This window comes from Onychostruthus taczanowskii, unplaced genomic scaffold, assembly GCF_017590055.1.
Source record: "Onychostruthus taczanowskii isolate IOZ18803 unplaced genomic scaffold, ASM1759005v1 scaffold25, whole genome shotgun sequence".
Taxonomy (NCBI): Eukaryota; Metazoa; Chordata; class Aves; order Passeriformes; family Passeridae; genus Onychostruthus; species Onychostruthus taczanowskii.
In genome coordinates this window covers 6,645,783-6,663,628 of record NW_024499796.1, presented here as the reverse complement: position 1 = coordinate 6,663,628, position 17,846 = coordinate 6,645,783, and the positions used below count along the sequence as shown (strand labels likewise).

At 45.6% G+C, this 17,846-nt stretch overlaps 2 protein-coding genes across 9 annotated transcripts in view; both read right to left on the bottom strand.

The window, feature by feature from the left end:
- POMT1 (protein O-mannosyltransferase 1) lies at window positions 1-12,529 on the bottom strand. 4 transcript variants are annotated; one of them, XM_041406672.1, is made up of 21 exons: window positions 12,500-12,529; window positions 11,751-11,874; window positions 11,013-11,156; window positions 10,275-10,381; window positions 9,660-9,710; window positions 9,188-9,334; window positions 8,119-8,230; window positions 7,470-7,535; window positions 7,254-7,347; window positions 6,662-6,817; window positions 5,966-6,096; window positions 5,651-5,746; window positions 4,232-4,324; window positions 3,154-3,250; window positions 2,973-3,065; window positions 2,367-2,487; window positions 2,022-2,119; window positions 1,399-1,512; window positions 811-937; window positions 551-728; window positions 1-327 (listed from the first exon to the last, which is right to left on the bottom strand). In XM_041406672.1, exons 3-21 carry the CDS (start codon window positions 11,132-11,134, stop codon window positions 153-155), a joined length of 2,178 nt encoding a protein of 725 aa, XP_041262606.1. In that variant the 5' UTR covers window positions 11,135-11,156; window positions 11,751-11,874; window positions 12,500-12,529; the 3' UTR covers window positions 1-152. The 4 variants fall into 4 exon arrangements, with proteins under 4 accessions (XP_041262606.1, XP_041262607.1, XP_041262604.1 ...); XM_041406673.1 differs by having other exon boundaries at window positions 11,772-11,874; window positions 12,500-12,513; XM_041406670.1 differs by lacking the exon at window positions 12,500-12,529 and adding an exon at window positions 12,163-12,467 and having other exon boundaries at window positions 11,772-11,874.
- Window positions 12,530-12,914: 385 nt separating this feature from the next.
- PRRC2B (proline rich coiled-coil 2B) overlaps window positions 12,915-17,846 on the bottom strand; it is a 46,481-nt gene continuing 41,549 nt past the window's right edge. For all 5 annotated transcript variants that reach the window (XM_041406965.1, XM_041406969.1, XM_041406968.1 and 2 more), the window contains exon 32: window positions 12,915-17,651. In XM_041406965.1, coding sequence (XP_041262899.1) covers window positions 17,511-17,651 — 141 coding nt within the window. In that variant the 3' untranslated portion in view covers window positions 12,915-17,510. The remainder of the gene's footprint in view (window positions 17,652-17,846) is intronic.

Sequence of the window (17,846 nt, the reverse complement as noted above, 5' to 3'; positions counted from 1 at the left end):
TGTAACAGCGTTCTTTTATTTTCTCCTGTAATCATTAGATCTTGACTACCACAAAATACCTAAAGCGACTGTTAAGATTTCCATGATTCTAACAATAAATTCTTGGCCTTGCACAAGGGGTGTTTCCCTTCGCTGTAGGCAGGCTGGAGTGCTCACTGCTTTCGGATCAGGATGTTCCAGGTGTCCTTCCAGCGCAGGGCCTTGAGCTCGGTGAGGGACAGCGCAGGCTGCCCGTAGGTCACGGGGCTGAAGGTGCAGTACACAAAGTACACCGAGGAGAACCAGGCCACAACCAGGGCACTGAACATGCTCCTGAGCAGCACAGATCTGCCATCAGAGAGGGAAAGAGCACTCAAGTTACATCAAGGCTGGCCAAACACTTCATCCTAAAGACCTGTGCCTGGCCTGGCCTCCCTAAAGGCAAATGACAGAGTTTGGTCACTGCTGGAAAAGCCAGTGCTTTCCCTGCAGCAGCTTGTCCAGAAGACAGCCCTGGAGAAAGAACTGTGCCAGTCCTGTTCAAAAGAACTATTCTGCTGAAGCCAAATACCTGCAGAGATGATCGCTGAGATGCTGCAGTACCACAGGAATCAGGAGAATCTGGAATGTGACAGCAGGCAGGTAGTGGTACAGGAAGAGGGTTTTCTCCATCAGGAAGAAGGGCAGGTAATTCACAGCCCAGCCTCCACCACAAATGCCTCCCGCTGACATCCAGAGCTGCCAGGCATCTGCAGGAGACAGGAGATGGCACCTGAGAGCAGAGCAAGGCACAAGCCTCCAGCTGGGCACACACACAGAGTGCAGTCAGACCTTCAGGGATGTCGTAGATCTTCCTCCTTCGGCGCAGCAAGTACCACAGGGACAGACACAGGTAAACCACAGCAGCAGCATTAGCTGAAACCCAGGTGGCAACATTCCCAAGGAGGTGGATCTGGGCCTGCAGGACAGATGATGGTTTAAGCCAGAAGCAGGAACATGCTGTGGTTCTTTTCACAAACTTGCTAAATTAAGCCCTAGAATGAGCCTGCCTAGTAACCTGGAACAAAGCTGGTTGATAAACTTTGCTGCTTTAGGACTCTTGTGTAATGGAAAGCATTTAAAGGATGCTATTGGAGATGAACTCATCTTCTAAATGAAATCAATAATGGAAACTACTAAACTGCAATTTACCTTAAAAAAAAAAAGCACAAGCAAACATGATTTAATTAAAAGCAACTACTGTCAAAGCTGTATCTCATGCTAAAACAAATACCTCACCCCTCACGGAAAAGATATTAATACAGGAAAAGTCCTTGGCTGGAAGCTGCAGCCCTGCTCTGACTCCTACTCCTGGGGCTCACATCTGAGCTGTTCTGCTTTCTCAACAGCTTCACAGCTACTTCTTCATCTTGTGCTTACCCCTGAGGTGGGGTGGAGCCAGTAGGCAATATTGGTATCCATTGTGATCCAGTCCTGGGCAGAGGAGCTGTACTTGTGTTCTGTGTCTTCATTTTTTAATGTGAGTATTTTCCACTAGGAAAAAAAAAAGGTAAGCAAAGGCTTTCAGAATTGGAACAACAGGTGGGACAGCAGGCATGGGTGAACAGCTCCAGATGTAAGACAGTAAGTTCCTAAGCTGGGAGTGGAGAAATATTTTATATATCTCATATGGATACTGATCAATACAATTTTTAAATTTTGTTATTAAATAATGCACTTAATGGATTTCTACAAAGATAGTAAGGGGCATCACCACTACTCACTGCAAGTACCACATATTACAGTTCAGTTTCAGGCAGCTTCTGGGTGCCCAACCAATTTTCCTCCCCCTTTTTTGTTACACAATCACTTGGGTATTCATTACTGGACAGCCCAGGTCTTTAATGCCCTTATAAGTGCATTCAGAAACATTTTTTTACAGTGAGGAAGCCAAACTATCAGCAAGGATTAAACAATGAATCCTCAGGCTCAGAGTCTGCAGAAATGCTCAGGTTCCTGCTCTGCAGCAGAAGGAAAAATGAAGGGAATAACAAGGCACTCACCTGCAATTCTGTGAACTTTGCCATGAAGCTGAGGTTTTTACTGATGTCCATCTGTGTGGGAGAGTGGAGTTCCACTTCCCTCTCTTTTTGTTCTTGGCCTGGAAGAAAACAGCAAAGATCAGAAATAAGCACATAACAGGCAGAAAGCTAAAAAGGGGAGAGAGCACCCAGGCTCCTCACTGTCCCAGGAGCCCTTCTCCAACACATCATCCAACTGCAACAGCACCTGAAGGGACTTTGTAAGGACTCTGACTCCATGGTAAAGCCAAGTGAGCACACACACACAGTACCACCTTCCCACCACCAGGAAGTGAAACCTGCTTCAGGAACATGGCTGAGACATACTTTTCCCATATCTGTGCTCCTCCACATTCCACACCATGCTCTGGTGGTAGCCTTTGGAAAGCTTCTCTCCAACCACCTCCAGCTGCCGGTATCCCCACTCAGGCAGAGATGCTCCACTGAGCTGAAAGAGAAAGACAACAGTGAACTTTTAAATGCAAAGTTCTACCAATCTGAACTTCAGGCTCTGCCTGAGCACTGGATGACAGCAAGGGACTGCCAGAAAATGTGTGAACAGTCACCACACAAAACTCTCAATAAATGCTACGGTCATAAAATCAGTGATTCTGGCAAACTTTGTGAAGAAAAAGATCCTTAATTATTCCAGCTGCTCTCACAGGCACCCAGACTCTGCATCAGTGTGTAAGCCCCAGTTGTGTAGAGTGGTCACAGCCTCTTGAGATGCAGGACAGCTTTGATACTGACAGGGATGAAGTACCAGTGTGGCAACCCAAAACATGCTCTTTTGTCACACTGAGCAATTGTTTCCTTTAATTCACTCACTTGGTTATTCGTTATAGTGGTGCAGCTATTTTGGAGCAGAGTTTTTGAGATTACAAGAACTGCATGAAGCAAAATCTCCAGGCAAATGAACATAACCCCACTTGCCTTTAGCACTGCTGAGGTGTTCACGTGAACAAACCTCACTTCTGACAGAATTGTCTTCCACACATCCGTGTCAGACTCGCGATTTACAATTTCCTACAACAGAAAGATGATTTTGATCCATGTTGTCTCAGCTGTTTCTGCTGCAGCATGATCAGCTCCTCCCCTCCCTCTGACCACTCACCACTCTCCAGAGGTTCTGTGCTGGCATGGAGATGTTATAATCAATATAGCAGGAAACTTCTTGGGAGTGGGGGCTAAGAGGAGCAGCAACATCATGCCTAGAAGACAAATAAAGGAAGGTCCTCCACCACCATTTCCCAAATACATATAAAAAGCAAACCCATATGGAATTGGCTTAGACTGGGTTCAGTAATGAAGCAAAAAGTAACTCACTTAGCAGGATTGCACTGTTTACTCTGAGAGAGAGCATTCCCCACAACCAAGAGCTGCCAGGAACAGGCTCAGAGGAAGCCAGTGCAGATGCCTGTGATGCCAGGCTGAAGAACAAGCACTGATTGTGACAAACAGAGACGCTGTTCACTGGGGTTTCCAATAATGAACAAATTAGATTTGGAAGGGACATAGCAAAAACCCAAGCTCAGAACAACCCCCTTCCTAATCTGAGGGATATTCAAGTACACACAGATGCCCTCTGGGAAGCAGTCAGGAGGCAACTTCATACTGCAGGCTTTCAAAACAGGCAAGAATCTCTGGCAATCAGCCACAGCACACTGGATTCTCCAGCACATCTTTCCAATTTCCAGAGCACGTCCTTCAGGTAGGAGCTGCCATCAAAGTCAGTGGAGTTGGATTTGGGTTAAGTCACACAAAATACTGAATACCTGCACCTGTCCAGAGTGGGGGCAATGAAAGGGTGAGGAGGAAGACTGACAGAGGGGACTCTGTACTTAGGAATCTGCAGAACTACCATGAAATGTGAACAACTGTGAAATCCTCTAAAGGCCACTAGTAGGGAAGAACAGAAGCAGTAAGCAACTATTAAGAAGTTTGTGATTAGGATCAAATCCCACTGCCAAGTCAATCAGAAAAAATAAATGAGCATACAGCATCCTTCCTCTGGGCCACAGGGATGGCATATGGAACTAACCACATGAGGTCCCTCCAAGGCTCACTGGTGTAAAATCCAAAATAACAGGCAGTTTATGGCATGTCTGAATGCAAGGTCACTCATTCTGAGAGCCAACCCAGCAGAATGAGCCAGCAGGCTTGGCAGAGCAGAGCACGAGGAAAGGACTTACGTGTTGAGGTAGCGAGTTGTGATGCCGTGGACCAGCTGCACGATGTGCCCGTGCCTGACAGGCCGTGGGGGGTTACTGACCACCAGCTGCTGCCTGGGGAAGGGACACCCAAGAGCAAATGGTTAAATTGGAAATGGTTAAATTACATGCATCTCTATATATACCACAATCTTGTCATGACCAAGTTGTCAGGTCAAGAAGCTGCAGGCGGGGACAGACATTTGGGCAAGAAAATGAGAAATTAAGGCAATATATAGGTTGTACCAGAATGGAAACAAAGCTCATCAAGGCAAAGGTGAGTTAAGGGCAGAATGAGTCAGAGGATCAGTAATGGGATACTGACACTCCAGGCATTAGGTCAGTGGTCTGAATCCAGGTCAGTCAGGAGTGAATTAAGGTTCTTACTGTCACACAGCTGTTTGGTGGCTTGTGTGAAACACTGAGTGCTTGACTGAGTCTGATGGGTGCTGCACTACAGCTGGTGTCACTTTGGCAGAATTATAGGAGATCAATGGCTTTTGCACCTTATAGAGTAAACTCTCACCTGGCTTCTGGACAGGGCCATGGCAAGGGGGAACTGCAATTCACTGAACTGCTGCCTGTATTTTACTGTTCCATAGAAGAACTTCACATCCTCCAATGCTCATAGGAGTCCTCTGAGTTTGAAGAATTTTAAGAATATATTTGGGGTCTGTGGTTCTGTTAGAGTCCCTACTTGAAAGGTTTGCACCATGGACAAACTTTCCCAATGTGGAGACAACCTCTAATGGCACACAGTCCTTCTGACTCTTTATACAGTTCTCAGAACAACATAAGAAACCTACAAAAGCAACTTTTTGATCAGTATGGAATTATGTCACTAAAGGGTTTTACTGGCAAAACAAGGACAGAGAGTCCTGCTCTGCACTGACAATGGCAAAACACTTCAGCACAAACCAGGCCCCAGGTACAGGCACCACTTGGAATCCTTCCCTATGTGGCAGATCTTACAGCTCATGCCATACTTCTAATACAAAGAACTACTCATTTTTCAAAGTGTTTTCTACTCTTTTCTGAGACTCATTCAAGTTTGATAAAACTCATCAAGACACTCTAACACCATGGCTCACACTTCAAAAAGCAGAGCTTCCCTTTCATGCAAAACACCTGAAGAATCTCCAATAGTCTTGTGAGTCTTTGAAGTTCCACTTGTGCACAGCATAGCCCATGTTCTGGCAGGAGCAGTTCAGACAGGATTTTAGAGCCCTCAGTAATGTTTTTACCACACTGAGAAGGATTGTGCAAAGAGCTGCAATCATTTGCTCAGATCACAACAGGCTTCTGCACCCATAAGCAGAGAAGAATTATGTCCAATCCAGTCCAAGACCTGGTTGGATTTTGGAAGCATATAGGTTGAATTTAAATCTCTTGCATACTCACATTCCAGGATCTTTGACAATCCACCAGTTGTTCACATCCTTGAAGGGATAGCAGGTCACCTGCTGCTGATGGGAACTCCCTCGGCCATTCTCATACCTGCACAGGAAGTAAGAAAACCCCACAGAGGTGTAAAGGCACATCTCTGTGCTCACCAGTGCCAACATTACACACCAGCACATCACTGATCATTCCCACAGAGCACAGGGACTCTGAAGGATCAATGAAGACATTGCCAGGACCCAAACTGCCACACATGGACTGGCAGATGAAGAAGCAGAGCTGACCCTCCCCACAGAGACCAGGCAGATTGCTCACCTGATGGGGTAAGTGTTGGTGTGAGAGTGGAGCCAGCACTGCATGGGCTTGCCCAGCACGTTCCGCAGGGTGATCTGAGAGCCATAGGCCACCTCTAAGGGCTGACCCTGAGTGATCCGAGCCAGCCCACCCTGAGAAGGGTAAGGACAGGGTAAGCACAAAGAAGAAACAACTCAGAGGCTGTTTAAATTCTATTGAATCACATCCCACTTCAACACAGCAGTATCTTCACACAGCGCCTTCTCATTTGGTTTTATCTACCAAAATCAAGTCTTGCAGCACCATACTCAATAGATAGTAAATACACCAACACCTAAAAAACTAAAAGACTACAGGGTCTCAGGAAATATCCCTAAAGCCATACACTAAAAGACAGGCTAAGCACTCCTATAGTACACCATGTCACCACATGAGAGTTCAGTACTGTATCTACTTCTGTGGAGTTTCCTGTAGGAAGGGACAAACCTTCAGCAGAAGAGTGAATATATCGTTCTTGCTTCATTGGGAAAAGGTTTTAATCTGTTATCAGGATTTCAGTCATTATTGCTTCATCTTAAATCAGTACTACAGCAGCAAAATAGTTAAATGACATAAAAGGGGCAAAATATGCAGGATCAAAGGAACAGGATTAAACACCACGTAATAGTGAACATTTTCCCCTCTTCTCTCCAATAAATCAGTCCAAGACCACATTACCTCTAGGCTGGCTTGGAAAGCACTTGTCATGATCTGGTCGTGAGGCCCAGAGCGATACAGCAAAGCCAAGTGAACGTAGAAGAAGGAGAGGTACAGCCCCATGGGGATGATGATGAGGGCCAGACCCCGGGCTAGAAAATGGCACAGCAAGGAAACCTAGGAGAACACAGAAAGCTCACTTGTTTCATGCTCTAGATGTTAAAAATTCCAGAGCACTTTGTTTGTTTTGTTTGTATTTTCTAAGTTTTCCCCACTGATGTCATTCAGCTGTAATTTTGTGGACAACTGGGTAACTTCCAGCAAGGATTTGAAGTGGAGCTGGCAGGAGTGTGTGAGACAAGTGTATGTTCTGAGTCACACATCACCAAGTCATGGATAACAGCAGAAAACACAGTCACACATGCATATTTTTCTTAAACTTAATTCCATCTTCCCCAGCAACTGAGCTGGGAACTGTACTATGACAGGAGGGTTTCCAGACAAGGAATTTTAGTACAAAAGCCAGCTACAGACTGCACTTTTATCTGTGGGCTTAAAAGGCTCCTGCAATGAAAAGTGACAAATAATATCTTTTGCATGCTGTTCTACATACATTTGACAAGGTCTGGTCTCCTATCATGTGCCAGAAGTGGAGTCCTGCAGTGGCCAAGAGCAGCATATAGGTAAACAGGCCCATATATTTCACTCTGAAAGTGCATAAAAAATGAACATGGTTAAAAACTACACAATTACCTAATACAAGATATAAATATTCTAACAGTCTGTTGAACAGCAGGCATTAAAGTCCAGGTAAGACATCATCACTTACCCAACTGCACAAGAACAGGCTACTCCAGTCAGCAGGAGCCAAAACCACCAGCTTCCAGAGAAGGCACTTAAAGATAAATGTATTAAATCACTTGCTACGCTCAATTTAAAGATAATTTTACTTCACTAAGGATTACTTCATCCTCTGCAAGGATCAGAGAACAAAAGAAACAAATATCTAAATTCAGTGCCTGTAAACAGTTACAAAGGAGAATTAAGTGACCTGTTATCATCAGTGTTTCTTGCACAGAAGGAAACATTCCGGTAAAAAATGTGGGTAGGGAAAGAAATGCTCCCAAGAGATTTCATTTATGTTTTAATTAAGTGACCTGTTATCATCAGTGTTTCTTGCACAGAAGGAAACATTCCAGTAAAAAATGTGGGCAAAGAAATGCTCCCAAGAGATATCATTTATGTTTCAAAATTAAAAAAGACAACCCTGCAATCCTGCTAACAGTAAAAACAGTCTTTAACACTGCTCAGGAGAAAAATTCTGGGGCAGCCATATGAGAGGGTGAAGCACTGGATTTTACAGACAGGTGAAGTGAATTTCAGGATGATTAAGAGGCATAGAAAAACACGGTCTGTGACAAAAAAAAATAAAGTCACCATGAGAATATCCAAAAGGGTGGGAGACAATCCAGCTTTACCTGTGCTTTTGCAAATTGTAGAACTTCAGGTAGGACAAAACTGCAAGCAGGATAAAAAAAATCAGTATTGATTCCAGAAGCATGAACCTTGATTGAGTGATCAGAGAGTTCTCTGTTGGAAAAGAGAAACAGACACAAAATTAGAGAAACCTGTCTACAGGCAAGTGCTACCTCAGACAATCACACTGTTATCCAACAGAGGGACCTTCCCTTTTAGGAACAGACAGCTCCTGCTGGCTGTAATGGGCAAGTGCTGGGTTTAGAGGGACAAAAACTTTCCAGCAGGAGCAAATTACATGGACATAACTGTTTCCAAGACAAAGAGGTGGGCAAGCAGTGAAGTCTATCAGGAGGCAGATAAAGCTTCTGCACTTCCGACCAAGGCAAAGAAAATCAGTCCTGGGAACTCCAGAGAGGTGCTTCTCAAAGCAAAGAGTCCAGGCAGCAAGCACAGCAAGCAATGAGCACCACAACAGATCTGCAAGAAAGGAAGCTGCAGTGAGCCAGAACCAGAGCAGCTGGGAGCTAGGAGAGGTTTCTCTTATCAAGCTGCTAAAGAGCTGCTGAGAGGCTCTTTCCCTTTCAGGCAGCTGCCAGCAGCCCCTCAGAGAAAACAAAACCAGCTGAGTTGTACACACCAGAACAGTGTCAAATCACAGTGCTAAGGACACAGGCTGGTTTGCTGCAGCTTGGAGATGAAGACATTTGATGAGCTCTGACTGCAGTTGAGTTGTCCAGCTGTTAAAAGGCAGTAAATTGTAACTCATCCTGTAAACCTCTGAGGAAGGGAGTACAGGCCTCCTTGGATACAAAGAAATGTGTTTTCCTGTGAGGCTGTTAAGGCTGCCTACTTAGGTTAATATTGAAAAGAACTTGTATAAAGCCCAGAAGGGCACTCTGCTGCAGAGCTGTGAGGATGGAGGAGACCAGGGAGGCTCAGCACAGACTGACACAGGCCAGGGCTGTTGATGTTTTCTGGGGAGATGCTACTCCACCCCAAACATTCCTAAGGGGAAATGGGACTCTTCTCCCCATGTATGAAGAATAGGGCTCCGTTGAACAATCTTACCCAAGAGAATCAGAAGAGCAGCTCCAAGTGCAGCACAGTGGGAGAAGTGCAGTTCAACCAAAATCTGGTAGGCTAAAGGCACACAGAGAGCACCAGCCAGGGCTGGCAGGAGTCGCAGGGACCACACAGGAACATTCATGCTGTATTCTGAAACAGAAAACAGGAAACAATGACCCACCAGACTTAACTGCAGTGAGGACAGACCAATAAAGAATTTCTTAATTGTCAGAGGAATCTGACTTCTACTTGCACTGATTTGTCCATCTTGTATTGCTTAAACTGTTCAGCTGATTTAGAAAGCCTGTGTTATGAATTCATAGTGCTTTTAACTTGTGCTAGAGACCTGCAGAAGAATTATTTTAAAAGAGAAGTGAAGGTGTTGGAAAAGTGTTATTTCCACTAGACAGGCAAAAGGAATCTGAAATTCTGCTTATTTTCTCTAAAGAATGAGACAGTTAAAAACAACTCTTACCAGCTCCAATCCTGTTCCAGAGGAAGTTTCCATCAAATCCTCCTAAGTAACCTACAACATAAACAAGAGTTTTTCCAGTCTCAAAGCACGTATAAAACCTGGTGCTAAATTGGGAACCTTTTCCCAAACACACAGCTTTTCCTTGCATGAAGGTCCTCTTTCCCAAAAGGGTCCTCTTTGATACCCTTCTGTCTGCAGCAATACTTGACAATGTGAAGAGGCACAAAAACTATAAATTGGGAACAAGGGATTCTCAGTGACAAAGTCAGATGTATATTTAATCCCTCCCTCCCATACAGACACTTTGATGTTGTGGTATCTCAGCTACAGAAAGGAGGCTATTTCTTGCACTAGCAGACTTTTCTCATCTTACTTTTCTCTTTATCCAAAGGACTGGATAACAGTGAGGTGATGGATACATGGCTTCATCATCCACCCTCTATTCATGCAACACCCCCTAACAATCCTAAATAAAACTCAGTTCTCTCTACATCAGAGTCCCTCACCTGCCTTGTGCTTTCCCCCATAAGTGGATTTAATAATTCATTTCTAACCAGCACCTCTCTCTTGCACAGCAACAAGCAACAGGCACTTCCCAGTTCCAGGAGACCCTACCTCCCAAGGCCAGCAGCATGTGGCCAAAGGGTGGGCCACTGTCATCCACAAAGAAGATCCTCTTCATGTAGAGTGAAACAAATTGGCCATAATAAACTTCATCGAAACTGAAACACCAGAGGCAGAAAAATGTCAAATCTAACAGCAATTATCCTGCAGGGATACTCAGAAAGCAAACACCAACTTGCTGGCAGAAAGCTGAGAATGCAAGGCAGCACTGAGGCTTTCCCCCTTCTCCTCAGGGGGTTTTATTAGGGAAAGATTATCACTGTACTGGCATTGTTCAGCCTGGAAAAGAGAAGGCCCACAGGGGTGGCTTTGTGGTAGCTGAAGGGAGCCTACAGGAAAGATGGGATGAGACTGTAAGAGCCTGGATGGCAGGACAAGGGGGAATGGCTTCACTCTGACAGAGAGTGGGTTGAGATGAATTTTAGGGAAGAATTCTTCCCTGTGAGGGTGGGCAGGCCCTGGCACAGAGTGCCCTGAGAAGCTGTGCTTGCCCCTGGATCCGTGGAAGTGACCAAGGCCAGGATGGAGCCCCTGGGATAGTGGAAGGGGGGCAGAATAAAATGAGCTTTAAGATTCCTTCCAACTCAAACCAGTCTGGGATTTTGTGATTCTGTAATTTACAGAGGCTGACATCAGTCAAGCTGTGCTCTTCTGCTCCAGCATTCTTGCTCACAAATGTTTGAAAAACAAGTCTGTGTCACTCAGGAACAAAAGAAACTCATTACTCACACCACAGCCCAAGGATAGCAAAGCCCCCAGAGACGACTTATTAATCCCATCACAGTCAGTGCCACAAGGCTCACATTGATCTTTGCAGTGACCACAACTGGCTCCTTCAGGAATCCCAACATCCTGTCAAAGGTTTGTCTGACCCTTCAAAAGCAGAAGAGAACAGCAGTCACCCTTTGGCTCACAGAGAGCACCAAGCCTGATTTCTGCTACAAGCAGCTCACGGTAATTAATTTCCCAAAATTCTCTTGCTTTTCATGTTTTTGTGTTTCTATTCCATCTACAGGACTAGTTGTAAAAATAAAGTTACTGAACTGACACACTTTTCATCTGCCCTGCTTCTGCCTGCAGTAGTAAGCCAGAAACCCTGTTAATTCTTACACTGGTTCTGCAGGAACACAGCAGCTTCATTCTCCAGCCTGTATTCTGCTTTGAGCAAAGCAAACCTCACAGTCCAAGCTCTGATGCTACTGATGGACAACCCATGTGCTCAGGCACCAGGTGACCTCACTACCTGAGCTATTTAGAGACCAGGTAGCTTAAAAACACCCCATCAAATAAGTTTCTTCCTTACAAATGGAGGTATTTCTTTGGAAGTGGGGAAGGGAGGGGCAAATCCCCCAAATGCCCTCTGCATTAGAAAGCTGCTAACTGGAGCACAGGTACAGGTGCTGTTTAAGCAGAGGTGCTAAAAGCTAGGTCAGAAAATAACAGAGAAGCCGTGCCGTGCCTCCTCACCTCAACACAACGGAAAGTTACCAGAACAAATCCATCTGCGTGGCTTTGATCAGGGGAGAACAAAGCGAGATGCGAGCACATCCCCACCATCCAGAGCCGTGCCACTGGCCTGGTTTCTCTCTGCCTACAAAACACAAGCGCTGCGTGGAGCAGAGGTTTCCAGGAGCCCCTGGCAGAGCTGCGCTCCCACCCGGGCTCTGTCACCCCTCGCAGGCCCTGCGGTACAGCTGGGCCCGGGGCAGGTGAGCAGCAGCACCTCGGCTCCTCCTCGGGCGCCTCAAACCTCTGCACCCCTCATGAGGGGGAAGCAGGGCCAGCGTCCCCCACCCCGCCCTGTTCCCCCTTTAAGCTCTCGGGGGCACCACCGACCGCCCAGGTGGCCCCCAGCGGGTCACTAAGCCCCACCACCCACCCTGCATCCAGCCCTGGATCCTCCCTTGGGTGTTTTTGGGGGGCAGAGGAGCACCAGCCCCCCCCGGCGCCTCGCCCACCGCCCTCAGCAGTACGGGGGTGAAGGGGGCGAGTGACCGTCGGGACCGGGAATACGCCCGGGACCGCCACTAGGACCGGAATTGGGATCGGGGCTAGGACCGGGATCGAGCAAGACGGGGATCGCGAGCAGGACCAGGACTAAGAGCGGGCCCAGGCTCGGCACTGAGATCGGGATCAGAGCGGGACCCCCGGCCCCACACGGGCCCGCGCACCGGGGGGCGTGGCCTTCCCGCGCGCCGCGCTCCACCCGCCCCTACCTGGCGATACCGGATGTGACGTCAGACGCACGCGGCGGCACGGGGCGGAACCAGGAAGTGTTTCTATGGCAACGCCGTGTGTGGCGAGCGGGCCCGGCCTCCCCGGCATGGCGGCTGTGAGGGACCCGCCAGCGCCCGGGCTCATGGACATAACCACCGACCCAGCCCCTGGCGCTTTTGTGTTGTGTGTTTACTTTGTTTCTTTTGGGCTTTTTTATGTGATTTTTTTAAATAATTTTTTTTGGGGGGTGTTGGTTTTGTTTTGTTTTGGATTTTGTTTTTTTTTTTTTTGGATTTGGTTTTTTTTTTTTTTTTAAATAATTTTTTTTGGGGGGTGTTGTTTTTGTTTTGTTTTGGATTTGGTTTTTTTTTTTTTTTATTATTAACTAAAATAACCAGACAAGGGACTGGGGAATTTGAGAAAAGCATAATCTGCTTTATTTTTTTAATTTTTTTTTTATTTAAATAAGGAGAATTCTTTCATATGGAAAGAGCTAATACAATCACATATTTGAAAGGAGAAACAATAGGTACTGAAACGAGGAGAAGGGCAATAAAGAGTGTGCCGCAACTGGCCTGGTGATTCCGTGATTCGAATTCCGGTCCGAGTTAAAGTTTCCAAAAAATATAAACAGGTTGCACGTTACACAATTATCCATCGTCTGCCCTTTCAAATATCTGGTCTACATGAAAAGACAAAGAGAGGAAAGGCCAAAAAAAATTTTACTATACAGGTCATGAAGTGAAAAGCTTTAAGGAGGACAATATCCCCTTGAGAAACAACAAATGCAATTTTTACAGAACCAGAGGGAGGATTCCAGCTAAGGACAGTGCCTCGAGACATGCTAAAGGGTGAGCGCCTCACTGCTGCAGCTGCGATTCCTGGGGGACAGTCAAGGACATCTGGAGCAGCCAGAACAAGCCACTAAACCCAAGGGAGTGTCTATGGCCACTGGAAAACCTGGTGGTCTTTGGGTTAAAATAAACTAAAATAGCTGGACTCTACTGTCTCTTTTTTGCTTCAGCAGAATGTACCTTTTCTGTCCACGTGCCACAACTAAGCACGCTGGTGGCTGCCGTAAATGAAATTTTATTCACAAATGCAACTTTTTAATGAAGAAACTGGGCTGCTGAATAAAAAATAACCAGTGCTACAAGGAATTAACCTGTGCTTAACCAGCCTGGAGCACAAGGGAGGGTTAGGAAAATGCAACAGAAGGAGGTCCTGGCATGCAGGGGTGCTGGCTGCAATGACTGCTGCAGCCAAGAGGTGAGACACAGCAAAAACACTCAGCTCATCTGGAATACCTATCTATAGATACACAGGAAGCACAGGGCAGCTTGTGGCTTTGCAGATTCCTGCAAGGAAGGTGTTGATGGAGTGAGTGCCTCTGTGAGAACACACACACGGCAGTGCAACGGGCAGCAAGCACATCCAGAGGTGCAGACACTGCACAGCTGGCACAGCCAGGAGCAAGCTATGGAACATCAACAGCAAGGCCTGTGGCACTGGTGACTGTGCTGCTTCTGCTTGTCTTTTAAAATATACTGGAGTGCCTTTTTATTACCCTTTTTTTTTTTCTTCCCAGACTTGGATGTTGGTTTGTTTTTAAATTAAGAGCTAACAGCAGAAGGGGTGAGGGCAGCAGCACTGACTGGAGCTGCTGGCCATGACTCACTGTGGGACAGGGAACTGATCACACAGGTGCTTCAGACCCTCTGCTGAATCAGGGCAGCAGTCAGCCTCTGAACATTCCTGCTTGCTGCTGGAAAGATGGGATCCACCTTTCCCAGCAGAAGAAGACTGCAGTTTGATAGCTGACTTCCAGTCAAAGCAAAAGCAACTCACAAGGGAATAAATCAGCAATAAATCAACCCTTCAACAGTGCAGGCAGCAAGCAGAAGGACCCTCTAACCATACTGACACATTCTGTGCACCTCTATCCCCCCCTCCACGCTGGATTTTTATCAGCATTCCAGCTCCCTTGGCTTTTCTGCTCCTTTGAGGATCAGAGGCTTTTTCTTTTGACTCCAGAGCACCACAAACTGCACTAACCTTGGACTAGCCTGAAACAAACAAACAAACAAACAAGCAAGCAAAAATATATGCCAGAGAAGGATATTGCACCGTAGAAATTTGGGCTCTAGAATTGCTTTCCATCACACAAAACTCCACTAAGTGAGAGAGTCTTGCCAACTGCAGCTGACAGTCACGCAAAGTTGAGAAATGGAATGAAGCTCACATGCATTTCTTGGCCTTTCCTGCACAGAATAATTCAGACATAATATATAAATAGAGCAGTGAAACAATTACTTTTTCACCTAGACCTACAACATCAAATACGTATAAATAAATTCTAGTGTTTTATTCTGTTGGGGGAAGGAATGGAGGGATTAAAAGAAGGGTGACCTTTTTCAACAGCAAGTTTTGTAGTTCTGATGGCATGTACACCAGAGGGACTGCAGTAACTTGGATCTTGCAATAACCCAGTTTCTCCCAACACGTTTGACCATTTTGGAGTCACACAGGTGGGAGGAAGGAGGTTAGTGTCTTTGTAAAGCTGAAGTAGTGTGTCTAGAGTAGGGAAGAGATGAGAGAAGGGGGGCTCAGGTAAGTCTCTTTAGCCATTACTTAGATTCTGGGCTCGTATTAGCTAGGGCCAGCTGGGCAGAAGGATAATAAAAAAAATCCCAAACAGACAATTCTGCTGTTAATAGTATTTCAAGGGAGAAAACAGAAACAAGGGTGGGATGACTTACTGGAGGTGCAATCTTTGGAAAACACTGGGAGCAGGACTAGCAGATGAGGATGCACATCTGGGAGATGTCTGAAGGTTGGGGAAATATTTGTCACTAAATCTCAAACCCTGTACTTTAAGGAGGACGCTAGAGAGATGCTGGCACACTCTGCTCTGGAATTAAAATCCATAAAACCTAAGAAAAAAAGAGCTCTTATTTTTTCTTAAAGTACCATCCTATCCCTTTCCCTTCGGCTTCTCTGCCATGTTCCATGGGGACACCTATGGAGAGGGGACATTACTATGCCTAAGTTAGTTTAGGTTTCTAAGCTCTTTAAAGCTACTGTATAAAAATCATATTTATGCCTAGCTTAAAACTTCAAATGCATCCTTACAAAGTTACAAAGGATCTTTTTCCAGAAGGGGGGGGTGGAAATAAGCAAACGAAGAAACAAGAACACCTTTCAGATCCCTTCCCCAATACATTCTTTGTTCAAAATATCTTCTTTGGAACCACCACCAAATGACTTTCTGCCACCCAGCAGAGGCTGACACACAGCCCGTGAGCAAGCTACCATCTCCAAAAACGGTTCTGTCCCTCACTTCAGAGTGACCAGCCTACTTTACATTTGAAAGAGCTAAACAACACAAACCAAGTTAGCTGAAAGTAGTTTTTACTTTAGACTACCATCAGGTGAAGGACTCCAAGCCCTTTCAGGAACTTTTAGGTCTATCCTAAAAAAATCTACGTACACACACGCACACACACACACGCACGCTCACATAAACCAAAACCAAACAGCCAAAGAAATAAAACCCAACCTCTCCCACTGGGATCTTCCTTGTGTAGATCATCAAACACTGGAGAGGAGTGGTGAGGTGATGATGCTGTACACACACTGTATGTAACTGCATCAGAGTAAAGAACCCTTTGCTGTTCACCTGGGGAAGGAGAGGAGGAGAAGGATGATTCCAATCTGCCTCTGTAACCACGCGCTTCCAACCCAAAACAGGAGGTTCCAAGTGTGCCTTGCAGAGGGGCTCCCTTACCAACGTATTTCTATGCAAATTTTACAAAAGGCCATGGAATAGAGGAATAGAAAGCAAGACTCAGGGAAAAGAGCAAAGCTTAGGAGAGCAGCCCCGAGGGATGAACACAATATAGGACAAATCTCAGGAGACACGAAGAATTCGAGCAGCCAAGGCAGGGAGCATGAGAGAGCATCACAACTACAAAAAGTAGTCCATACAGACCCGTTGGCTCTAGCCAACTCTTCTGACCCATGTGCTGTGAGAATTTTTTTCTTCCTAACAAACGTTACATTTTGTAAATCTATGATTTACATTTTGGCGTGTGTTTTGCAGTCACTAAAAAAATCCGAAACGCACAAAAAGGAAAAATTAAACACCTAGATCTGCATGAACTTGCAACAGAAATCTGGTGGTTTGGGTTTTTTTCCTTAAAATGAAAATGCAAAATTTTGTTGTGCACAAAGCACCCCAAAGCTGTGTTGAAGTGGTGCAAGTTTCAGGATTCATGCACTGATGTACTATATGTCTTTAGTACAATTTCCTCCTACTGCAAACACTGCTTCTAGCTTAAAACAAAAATACTGAAAAATTAACAAATGTCATATCTGTCCTGTTTTTTTTAATCAAATAGCCTGAAAGGCTAAATCACCTGGGGAAATACACCCAAACAAACTTGAACTCTCAACATAGCACAGAACCATATACAAAACTAAGCAGAGTTTTGTCAGAACATCATTTTAGCTGAAGGGAATCTTTTCTGAAAGGAATGAGGAAAGCAGAAAGAAGGAGGGGAATGAGAGAACATATAAAAGTTCTGCTATAAACAAAGATACAGCTTTTTTGTAAAAACCTCAGCTGCCTTTAAAATGAAAAACCTCAAACTAAACCCCTCTCCCCCAGTTGCCACTCTGCTGAGACAGAAGTAGGGAAGGAGAAGGATGGGCTTTGCCAAGTGAGCGATCACAGCTACCTGTGGATGGGGCACGGGGAGGGGGAAATAAAAAAAAAATGGCTAAAGCCACTTAAAAGTCACATGATTGGTTTGTTTTAAAGCAAGCAGGTCAATGTCATATCCACTGTTTCAAACTGCTTTGTTGGGAGAGGGGCTTGAATGATGTTGCTGTAGTCAGTCAGTGTGGGGTGGGGATAGATCTGGTGAGATTTTCAGGAGATCCAGTGGGGTCCAGTCTAAGCTGTGGTGCCTCTCAGGCAGCAGGACCAGCTGGGCATCACAGGTGCTCCTAGGCCTTGCTCTCCTCCACTTTGACTGCCTGAGGTTTGATCGCTCCTGTGCGCACTGGCTTCATCTGGTTTGTGGAGGCTGTTTCTTGCAGCTTCACTGCTCCCAGACTGGCTTTGTTGTCATCCACCCGCTGCTTTGCCTTTTGACACAAAAACCAAAGCATTAGCTAGGACAGATACCTCTAGGCAGGCAGAACAAGCAAACTGTGACCATCATTCATGCAGGACACTGAATTTGCTCCTGTAACACCTCACATTTAAGGATCTCAGCATCTCACATATTTGGCAGTGCCAGTAATTTATAAAAATTCCACAGCACAACTTCGTAGAACTAA